The sequence below is a fragment of the Fulmarus glacialis genome, unplaced genomic scaffold, assembly GCF_000690835.1.
Source record: "Fulmarus glacialis isolate BGI_N327 unplaced genomic scaffold, ASM69083v1 scaffold36049, whole genome shotgun sequence".
Lineage (NCBI taxonomy): Eukaryota > Metazoa > Chordata > Aves > Procellariiformes > Procellariidae > Fulmarus > Fulmarus glacialis.
Window position 1 is genome coordinate 5,032 of NW_009235892.1, and position 11,107 is coordinate 16,138.

At 51.8% G+C, this 11,107-nt stretch overlaps 1 protein-coding gene across 1 annotated transcript in view; it reads right to left on the minus strand.

The window, feature by feature from the left end:
• SNRNP200 (small nuclear ribonucleoprotein 200kDa (U5)) overlaps window positions 1–11,107 on the minus strand; it is a gene marked incomplete at its 5' end in the record, with an annotated part of 21,491 nt that overhangs the window by 4,371 nt on the left and 6,013 nt on the right. Inside the window, 20 exons of the mRNA XM_009586188.1 lie at window positions 9–236; window positions 513–673; window positions 1,291–1,464; window positions 1,685–1,874; window positions 2,069–2,223; window positions 2,490–2,608; window positions 2,848–2,954; window positions 3,714–3,797; window positions 4,113–4,193; window positions 4,320–4,472; window positions 4,973–5,170; window positions 5,717–5,905; window positions 6,282–6,413; window positions 6,977–7,087; window positions 7,273–7,422; window positions 7,818–7,941; window positions 8,590–8,783; window positions 9,043–9,213; window positions 9,570–9,725; window positions 9,888–10,025. Of these exons, the coding sequence (XP_009584483.1) occupies window positions 9–236; window positions 513–673; window positions 1,291–1,464; window positions 1,685–1,874; window positions 2,069–2,223; window positions 2,490–2,608; window positions 2,848–2,954; window positions 3,714–3,797; window positions 4,113–4,193; window positions 4,320–4,472; window positions 4,973–5,170; window positions 5,717–5,905; window positions 6,282–6,413; window positions 6,977–7,087; window positions 7,273–7,422; window positions 7,818–7,941; window positions 8,590–8,783; window positions 9,043–9,213; window positions 9,570–9,725; window positions 9,888–10,025 (3,015 nt within the window). The remainder of the gene's footprint in view (window positions 1–8; window positions 237–512; window positions 674–1,290; window positions 1,465–1,684; window positions 1,875–2,068; window positions 2,224–2,489; window positions 2,609–2,847; window positions 2,955–3,713; window positions 3,798–4,112; window positions 4,194–4,319; window positions 4,473–4,972; window positions 5,171–5,716; window positions 5,906–6,281; window positions 6,414–6,976; window positions 7,088–7,272; window positions 7,423–7,817; window positions 7,942–8,589; window positions 8,784–9,042; window positions 9,214–9,569; window positions 9,726–9,887; window positions 10,026–11,107) is intronic.

An 11,107-nucleotide genomic window follows, 5' to 3' on the forward strand; every position in this document is an offset into this window, starting at 1 on the left:
AGACGCACCCCATTTTCACCCCCGATGAGATGCACTTCATCCACGATGAAGAGGTTGACGTTCTGGACATTCTTGCGCTGCTTCCAGCGTCGTGAGAGGATGTCCCATTTCTCAGGGGTGCTGATGATGATGTTCCCTTTGCCCAGCAACTTCAGGTCAGTGCTGGTCTCCCCCGTCAGCAAGACCACCTTCTTATTAAGACGCTCCTGGAACTTTTCGTACCAGTCCAAGAAGACCTGCCAAAAAAGCACGGGATGCTGTTGTTTACCTCAAATGAGAACAAATCCTACCAAACCCCTGGAGACACACACGTGCACACACCGACATCAGCAGGTCGGCAGTGGGGCCGTGTCTCTTTGCTCCCTCAGAGAGACCACGATTAATCAAGAGACTCTGGAGTCATCCTGAGGGATGTGACAGCAAAGGAGGGATGAGGAAAAGTGAAACAGGGGATGAGAAGGCAAATCTAAGCCAGGGTAAGGCTCCAGTTCTCCCCAGGGTGCCGGGCTTACCTGCTCTGCCAGGGCCTCCATGGGGGTGATGTACACGCAGCGACCCTCCGAGTTCTGGAGCAACATCCTCAGGATGGCAAATTCAGCACAAATGGTCTTTCCGCTTCCCGTGGGGGCACCCACAAACACGTTGTCGTCGCTGTTATAAACCGTGTTAAACACTGGGGACAGATGGACAACACAGAAGTTTAGCAAAATCTCCATGGATTTCTATCAAAGCTCTAGAAACGGGCAGGGAAAACACAGCCCGGACTCAGCCCGCACAAGGAGGAGCTACAGAAAAGGCTGTTTAAGAGTTTTAGCCCAGGACCCACTGAGCAAAACAGGCTCTAGTCTGTCACAGCAGCTCTTAAGTGTGAATTCCGTACTCTGGCTAAGCCCAGGCCATGAAACACGGACAGGGCAGCTTTGGTTTACTCACAACTTCATCCCTACAAGCAGCACAGATGGAGGAGTTTGGGGCCAGCCGGCTCTGTGAACCTGAGCCACCCCGTTAGCACAGACACGGCTTCCAGGAGCAAACCTGCTGCTGCCAGACAGCCCCGGACTGGTTGCTTGATGTACTTGAGGAATGTATCAAAGATACTCTGGCCCATGGAGAAAGATTTCAAGCCACCAAACCTCTAAGGCTCAGGGAGATAGAGGGGATACACTATTTACTGCAGAATTTCCTCACATTACATGAATAAACCCCACAAAACCAAGGCGACGGGACGGTGAATACCAAAATGGCTCGCTGAGAGACGGTTTGGAGGAGGCGAGCAGAGGCAATACGCACCCTGAGTCTGGATAGGGTTGAAGAAAGGGAACTTGTCCTGGTAGAGGCTCTCGAAGGCACTGTTTCGCAGAGCCGAGACGGGCAGCGGCTGCAGATCCAGCAGCTCGGTCGGAGGAGGGTACTTCTCAGGGAGGATCAAGTGGCGGAAGGAAACGGGCAGCTGGGTCTCACAAGCTGTCAAGACATATGAAAAAACCATTTTCATCTCCAAAAGCACTCCAACGGTTTCATCTCTGAGCTCCCTCTGCCAATGGGATCCCCAGCCCTGCTGTCTCTTGGATGTCAGAAGTCTTTTCCCCGGCACAGCACTAGGAGAGGGCCTGAACTGCCCCCTCAGACCCCAGGGAGAACCGCTGCTGTGTAACCGAGGTGCTCCTGGGGGAATGAGACTTACAGAGCCAGCGGTCGGAGACCACCCGGATGAAGTACTGCGGGGGCAGCGGCTCAAACACGGGCACGAAGAAGGTGACGAGGTGCTCGTCCTGCGCGTACTTGGCTTTCAGGAGGAAGTACTCGTGGTGCAGGATCACTTCGCTGTCCACATCTTCCACCAGGATCCAGAAAGCTTCGGATGAACCGTGTACCTGAGCAAGGGCAGCTGTTACCTTCATATCAGGGTCCAGATCTCATCCTTCCAGACCTTCAGGAGCTCAACACCAGCCCTCCCACAGCAATCTTGCCCCAGAAGTGCCCTCCTACCCCCAGCATGATATTTAGCCCGGTGATATTTAGCTGCACCCCTTTAATGAGGGTGGATCATCTCCTGCGCACAGCTCACCTTTTCATCCCACTGGAAGTCGGGGGCAATGGTGAGCTCTACTTTCAGGGTGGAGCGGGTAATAGGCTGCAAGTGGACCGAGAGCTCCAGCTTTGGAAACAGATGAACGTATTTGTGGATTGTCTTGCCCATCTTGGGCATTCGGATCAGTTCCCCTGCAACAAAAAGGCGCTGCTGTCAGGACAGACGGACAACAGGCTGATCAACAGCTCCCAAACTGAACAGTATTCGGTATCGGCAATCCAAGCAGCTGGAAGGTGCCAGGGCAAACCCTCTGTGCTCTTCAGGCTGTACCAAGACCCTCACCAGTTCTGCCCCTTCAATCAGACGGAACAAGCCCCCCGATTTCTGGGTCAAAACAGGGCAGAGGAGAACAAAGAGGCAGACACTTCTCCTACTGCATTTGCCCGTGTCTCTGTACCTATTTCGTTATGGTTCAAGTCATAGAGCCGTTCAAATGGGAAATTCTTCTTCTCGATTTTCTTCACCACTTCTTCAGGCAGTTTCTTGAACTGGCGCAAAGGGCACATGGACTGCCACCTGCGAGAACATCACGGGGTGAGACAAGCAAAGAAACAGAGACGAAGCCTTTAGAGCACCAAGGTTCCCCGAAGACCAGCCCTCAGCCAGACACACCCGGCAGCTCCTTTACACCCCGACAGGCACAAGCACTCTCCTTCCCAAATGCTGCAGACCTAGCCAGGCTACGCTGAAGAATCTCATCCTCTGCCAGAGGCATCCAGCCTGCAATCAGAAAATACCTCCGAGATCTCACTTACATCCGTTTGTCGATCATCTTGCAGAGGTTAAGGGTCTTGTCAGTGAGCTGGGCCCAGCCACGGTTCAGGACAATCTCGAAGATGGCACGCATCAGCCTCCCAGCAGACTGGGGGAACAGAGAGCAACTCTCAGAGCTTGGCTGCGATCATCGCATTTAACTCTTCCTTCCTTTCTACCCATTTTCCTGCCCAGCCACATGATAATAGAATGGTTTGGGTGGGAAGGGACCTTTTAAAGATCATTTAATCCAACGCCCACGCCACGGGCAGGAACATCTTTCACTAGATCAGGTTGCTCTGAGCTGCGTCCAACCTGACTTTAAACACTTCCAGGGACGGGGCATCCACAGTGTCTCTGGGCAACCTGGTTCAGTGTCTCACCACCCTCATCGTAAAAAAAATTCTTCCTTACATCCAACCTAAATCTACCTTCTTTCAGTTTAAAACCGTTATCCCTTGTCCTATCACTACAGGCCCTGGTAAAAAGTCTTTCCCCATCTTTCTTATAAGCCCCCTTTAAGTATTGAATTATACTTAAAGGTCCTTCATCCCAAACACCTACAGGTGGAGCAATTACTCAATTCCCAGCCTTGGGAACTTGGCCTTTGTGGTAGAAGAATAAGGCTACACTGTAGTCCTCTAGCGCTGAATTATTTTGGTTACAAATTGGAGACTCCAGTGAAGATCTAATTCCCATCCTGATAGCGGTTAGACCTTCTCACAGCTGACAGGTCTAGTTATTTTCCAAGCCATTTATGACCACAAACTAAATTTCCGAGGTCCAAATAGTTGTCCGAGACTGAGACATGGCTGGACTGCACACACCTCAATGGAAACAGAGGCCCCGGCCATGTTTCCTCGCTCACCTGGGTAACGTACACCATGTCTGCCATGAGAGCAAATCCTTCCAGCTTCAGTTGGGAGATGAAGGCCTGGAGGAGCACGTTGATCTGGGGAAGCAGAACAGAGAAGCTCTCAGCGCCCTCCGCACCAGCGCCTGATCCCGCTGGGCTTTGACGCGTGGCGGGACAGAAGCCATCAACGGGGACCGACTGTCCTACGCCGCAGGACAAGGCGCTGAACCAGAGACAAGAAGCACCTGCAGCTCTTTGAGCATCTCTGACACAGTCCAGGATGTCCCACAGATGGAAGAGAACAGAAATTCCCCCCCGGGGGGGCATTTACTATGACAGCTCTCTCCCAAGGATCACTGCTCCCCTCAAGACAGGCAGAGAAGTCCCCTCGAGGGGGCAGGCAGGGCTCACCTTGGCACTGGGCTCCTCTATGCTCTCCTTCACCGGGATGGGAACTCGCTCCAGCAACTTTTGAAGCTCGAGCTTCTCCTCCTGCAGAAAACCAAGGCAGGAGAGATGAGAACGGTCCCTCACAGGGCAAGCTCCGCATCTTCCCCCGCAGCATCAAGACCGATGCCGCAGGGCTGTCTCACTCGGGACGGGCGTCTGGCTCCATACCTCCCTCACGGTGATGTTCCTAAACTCTGAGGACAGCGAGAAGACCCGAAACAGCTCGATTTCACTCAGGGTGGGTTTCAGGAGCTGATTGTAAGTTTGCATCGTCTCGTTGGTGATGTAGTAGTGGCTGGCGATGCGGCCCAGCTCTGTCACCTGCCACAAGGACAACAGCCAGAGTGAAGCAGCAGAAAGACACCCGACTGTTCGTGGCACAGACAGAAGATGCTGAACAGGAACTAGGCTGCAGCAGGGGAGACATCTCCAGACAAGCTAAGCATAAACTCACAGGCTACAAATCACCCAGGAAAGCTGCTTTACCTGGCACACAATTCCATACATCACAGCCTCCCCTTTCTCATCTCACTGCCTCTGAAGCAATGAAAATGCAATGGGAACGTGAATTTGCTTAGGAGGCAGCAGCAAACACACAACAGTGACAGACTGAGGGTCAGCTTTTACACCAGCACTCTCTATGCCAGCAAACAGCTCCCTGGAATCACAGACGTGCACAACAGCAGGTCTGAACGATGCAGCAGCATTCCCTGGGATCCTTATTTAATCAGCAAGATGCCTCTCGCATCCCTTCTCTCAGCCAGAGGATGCTCCCGTCCAGTTCTCCTTGGTCACAGCGACTTTCCCAGGTCCTGTCTCACCTGGAAGTTCCCCGTCTTCTTGTCGTACTTCACCAGGTTGTTTTTGTCCAACATGAGGGCTGCAGTGTGAACCAGATCCAGGCGGCGCTGGTCCAGCAGCGGATCTCCCTTCAGATCATCGTGGGATATCCCGTAGAGAGTGGGGGAGCGCAGCATTCGGATGTACAGGTAGGTATAGCCCAGCCAATTCACCGCATCCTGAGGAAACACCAGCGCACCGTAAGAGCCGATGAACACGCCTCAGCACAAGCAAGAGCGACGTTCCGGCTCGGAGCCCGGTGCTCCCAGCACTAGCGTAGGACACAGCAGGCTGAGCCCAGCTGAATCCTGCCACGTCAACATTAAACCAGAGCTTGGAAGCCCAGCAGTGCCATACACAACTGTTCTCCCGTACCAGAAAAATATTAAAGAATTAAAAACCAAAAAAACCCACCCTCCACATGCAGACTTTTCCTCAGTGGCCTTCTCCATGTGGAGAACTCTCTCTGCTCTGAATTACAGAAGCATCTACCCACTTGCCTAACACATCAGCCAGTCTTACAGGCTGGTAGTTCTTGTGGCTGCCCTTCCAGATCTCTTAAAAATTTGCTCCCCAGGCACCAAAGGTTGCAAGTTTCTTTGCTCCTGTACAATGACGACATCTTTCCCCAACACGGATCATCCTTTGGCCCCTGCAATTCCCACCAGCTCTCTGGGTGCAACAAGGGGCACACGTACGTGGGGAAAGCAAAGATTCGCACTCGCCTTTGCGTTCTGGACATTGCCGAGCACAGTCTCCGCATTCAGCATGTCTGGGAGCTTCGACACCATCTGACTTTCAATGGGGAGCTGCTGGTTGAGCAGAGACAGGTAATACTGCAGCTCGCCGTGGGACGTGATGAGGATCCCCTCTCCTTTGGTATCGTACTGAGGCCTCCCGGCACGCCCCAGCATCTAAGAAACGAGAAAGTGAGGTCAGCAAAACAGAAAAACTTTTAGCTTGGCAATTTCTCCTTGCTGCCGTGTCCTGGGGCTTTACTGCCAGATTGCTCAGTCTGCTGTTACTTCTAGCTGGCAGGAGACACATGGAAATATCTCAGATGCATCTGGACAAGATACTGGGAGAGGAATCATTCATTTGCTCTCCTACTGATCTGCTTCTCCTCTGCCCTCACAGCAGGGCTGTTCCCAGAACAGCTGAGAGTCTGACAGTAGAGAACAGGGAGTGACTGCACAGAGAAAATATAAAAGCAGACCTCAAATGTGCCTCAGCGGGAAAGGAAAAATCCTGCCCTGGGTCCCGGCAGCATCTTTGTTACCAGAACCTCACCTGCAGGATGTCCAGAGCACCCAGCTCGGTCCAGCGCCCCTTCTCGGGGCTGTACACCTGCGTCCCCTTGATGATGACGGTGTGAGCGGGCAGGTTCACCCCCCAGGCCAGCGTGGCTGTGGAGACCAGCACCTGCAGGAGCAAAACAGCAATCAAAGCCAGGTAGAAGCCTCTTCCTAGGGGAAAAAGGGATCTAAAATGCTGGTCCTGACATTAGAGACAGGCACAAAAGGGACAAAGTCTGAGAACTGTGACTGTCTCGACAGCTCAGCAGAGGAAAGTCAGATAAACAGCAAGATCTTTGCCCATATTTCCCAGCTCACTGCACGACCCTGAGAAAATCCTTTGCCTTCCATAACGTAGCCAGGAAATTGCTTGGATGGAGTTTTGCCAAAGTGGCAACTGTGGAGGAGACAGCCTGCTCTAGGACAGACCTCTAGCTTTAAACACTCAGCTAGGCCTAGGGGAGAAGTTTTTGCCCTCTCCACTCCTGGCCACGTGCCTTTAGTTTCTATTCTTTACGCAAAAATCAAGGCTGCCTTCATCGGGCACCAGCTTCAGTAGAGCCGGATAGGGGTTGGCTACGCTTGATCCTCTTGATTTTGCCCAAAGGGCTATTGGAAAACACGGCTCAGGCGTTTCTTGTGAAGTACCTACCCCAAACACAGTAACTCCTCCCGGGAAGTGAGGCTCACCTGAATGTGCTTGTCAGCAAACAGATCCTCCACCAGTGTCCGGTCCACTCGCGTCATCCCGGCGTGGTGAATGGCGAAGCCGTAAGGAAGGAGGTCCTTCAGCTCCAGGTTCTGCAGCAGAAACACAACCAGCTTTAGGTTTTCTACCCGAGCCAAGTAACACCAGGGAGAAAAGAAGCAACAGAAGGTAGCGCATATCTTAGAGGAAAGTTTGCGAAACTGCACCAAACTGGCAGCATCTTCGCAGCTGCGCTCCTGCTATTGCTGTGTCAGAACAGCCCCGGCCGGGCAGTTACCTTGCACTGCTCAGCTTCGGTCCTCAGGACCTCGGTGGAGGCTGAGCCCTCCCGCAAGAAGAGGCCCAGGGTATCTTTCTCCAGGCACATATCCCTGATGGCCCGAGCTGTCTTCCCAGTCTCCTTCCTGGAGTGAACGAACACCAGCACCTGTTAAACAAGCACACAGTACCATCGCTGAGAGAGAAATCACTACGGCTGCAGCTGACAAAAGATGCTTGACCCAACCTGCTCCTGGTATTCAGGGTGGGAAGAGATCTAGAATTAATCCAGATGCCCTGTGAACCACGCACAGAGCTCCTGATCTAATAGGGCAGCACCACAAAAACTCCCTCATCCTAAAAGGACAGGTCATACATTAATCAGACAGCTGGCACAGAGAGAAAACCTGTGTTCCTTCCTCTCTTAGCTGCCATCGACCACCCAAACCTACCCTCTTCTCCACTGCAGCATTTCTGCAGCGACAGCAACTCGAAAGAGTCTCACCAGCAACAGACAAGAACCAGGATTAAGTGCATCAGGAACAATAAAATAAAGTATCAAACCTGGTTCTTTCCAGCATGCTCCATAATCTTCTCATAAACAATCTCATTCATTATCTGGAAGCGTTTGATTGCTTTCTTCTCTGTAATACCCACATATGTCTGTTCTAAGGGCACTGGTCGGAAGCTGTAAGGAAAAAAATCAAGTCCATAAAAGAGCAGAAAAATGGAGAAACCGTGACACAAAGGTCCCGTCAAAAGGCATCCTGTATTTTGCGCTACCAAGTTCAATACGCTTCCTTTGTGCCTCAATTTACTCAGAGATTTGATAGCTTCAGTTCTGTCCGGTTAAATTAAACAATAGGGGACATTAACATCATTTGATAGCTTCAGTTCTGCCCAGTTAAATTAAACAATAGGGGACATTAACATGTATTCTTATTTCCTGGAATCCATTTGCTACACACACACTCAGGGAGCAAAAATGGTGTTTCAGAAACTACCATAATCCTCTTTTAGGCTTCCTTCAAACAGCTTTTGCAGCACACAGCTACAGCAGAGTTTATCCGCCTTCTCTGAAGCACCTTCTTGCAAGTATGACAACATAGGCACACATTTTGAGGCTGTATTTAACTGCTCTAGTCCTGAACATGCATTTACCGGCACATCTAACAGCAAATAAATGCAGGTTGAAAATAGGCTGAAGGCCCGGTGAGACCCTGGCACCATCTGACAGATAAACACTCAACTGCCTCCATAGGAGGCAGGTCTTTCCCAGCTCTCAACAGCCACCCACCATCTGATCGTAAAGATCTCTCCCAGCTTTCCACGGTACCTGTTATCAAAATAGAATAAGCCTTTGGCCGGGTCCACTCTCAGGAACGTAGCCACGTCCTCGTAGTTGGGGAGGGTGGCACTCAAGCCAACGAGCCTCACGTCCTCCTGAGTCATCTCGATGTTGCGGATGGCTCTAGCTACCAAAGACTCCAGGACAGGTCCTCGGTCATCATGCAGTAGGTGTATCTCATCCTAAAGAGAGGAAACAGGAACAGACTTATCCCCGCTCCAAACCATTTACCCATTTTTGGTTTAGTTTCTCAGCAGACCTGCTTGCATGGACTGAGGCACACTCATCCCACAGCTCAAAGCCCGAGTCTCTCCACAACCGAGCACCAGAGACATCTTCAATCGCTAACGCACGTTTGGGAACCGCAATGCCGAAAGACCTGGCACCCGTCACCGCCCCCCTCCTCCACGCCAGGGCTTTGCAGGCACCAGCGCCGCTCACCAGGATGACCAGCCGCACCAGCTGGGTATAAGTGCGTTCTCCTCCCTTGCGGGTGATGATGTCCCACTTCTCCGGGGTGCAGACGATGATCTGGGTAGCGCTGATTTCCTCCTTGCACAGCTGGTGATCCCCCGTCAGCTCAGCCACGTTGATGCCGTAAGTCGCCAGGCGCTAGGAAGAAGACCACAGGCGGTTAAGCTGGATAAACGCGCGTTTCCCGTTAAACCGGCGCAGCCCTGAGACGCTCGCAGACAGTTTCATACTCGTCCCACTATAGCGCTGGAAGAAATGCGTGGATTTCATAGCCCATACTGACATCCAAAGCCCGTATCGACACGCACGCAGAGCCCAGTGAATGCAGACTACACGAACAGAGATTAAAGGCAAAACCCAAACTCATCCTCTCCTGACAAGCTTCTGCCAGAGCTTATATCCTTCTGTAAGCGTAATATAAGGAAGCCACCGCAATAAAGCTCATCTTCCCCAACCTACGGTTCAAGCAGGGGCAGGACCAACCCTCTCCTTACCTTCCCGAAGCTGCCCACCATCTCCTGCACCAAGGACCTCATGGGCGCGATGTAGATAATCTTGAAATCGTCCACGTTGATGGTTCCATCGATATTAATGTGTTTCCCTATTTCTCGCAACATGCACATGAGCGCCACGTTCGTCTTCCCAGCACCCTAGAACGCAAGCAGAACCAGTCCCATCAAATTCGTGTCTTCTCCAGGGTAAAGGTTCGTCCGCAGCGGCCAGCCTTTTCTGCCCAAACACATCATCCTTCCGGAATCCCCATCACAGAGAACCCAAATATCAGATCCTTAACCCAAATATCAGATCCTTACCGTGGGAGCACACAGCAGCAAGTTCTCATCCGACTCCAGCGCAGCGCGGTAGAGTTTGCTCTGAATACGGTTCAGTGTTTTAAATCCCTCGAATCCAGCCTGGGCGTATTTGGGTAACTTTTCCACAGAAACCAATTGCTGAAAAGGGAAAACATCAAGCTCAATGCCTTTGTTTCAGTACCTCGCGGGCTGCAGGGCATATGTGAGACCTCAGAGACACCCTGGGGAGTAGCAGGGTCATGTTGTCTCCAGATGGCCAGAAGAGAAGCCCCGTGCCCAGAGACCGTGGAGCAGGTTAGGAAGAGATCAAACGAGGCTCATTAGCTGGCCCGTGCACTCCAACGAGTACAAGTGATAGTTGGCTACACCATCAGAAAAGCAAATCCCCACCATGTTCTCATGATGGGACAGATCAGACCACATTTGAGCTGCCAGCACTGATCAAAAGAGGCAATTTATCACAAGGCACGCCATGAATCAGCCAGATCTCTGGCCCACGCTGCACATCACAGCAGGGAGGGAGCGAAAGCAGAGCCGAGGGCTCAGCAAAGCAGCTAAACGGGGCAGGGGAGCCCAGAGACAGAAACCACCAGCACAGGATACACACTCCAGAAGTAAGAAACTAAAAATCAGGAACTCTCTTCAGACACGCAAATCTTTTAGCTTAAAATAATGGTTCTTCAAGAAATCTGAGAGGGCGTCACAGCCACATCAAAGTGGAGTCCCGGGAAGTATCTGTCACGATATTAGCAACAACTCAGAGTCATAGAATGGTTTGGGTGGGAAGGGACCTTTAAAGGTCATCTAGTCCAATCGTGAGCAGGGACATCTTCAACCAGATCAGGTTGCTCAGAGCCCCGTCCAACTTGACCTTGAATGTTCCCACGTATGGGGCACCTACTACCTCTCTGGGCAACCTGTGTTTCACCACCCTCATTGTAAAAAATTCTTCCTCATCTCTAGTCTAAATCTCCCCTCTTAGTTTAAAACCATTCCCCCTTGTCCTGTCGCAACAGGCTCTGCTAAAAAGTCTCTCCCCATCATTCTTTTAAGCTCCCTTTAAGTACTGAAAGGCTGCAATAAGGTCTCCCCGAAGCCTTCTCTTCCCCAGGCTGAACAACCCCAACTCTCTCCGCCTTTCTTCACAGGAGAGGCGTTCCATCCTCCTGATCATTTTCGTGGCCTCCTCTGGACCCGCTCCAACAGGTCCATGTCCTTCT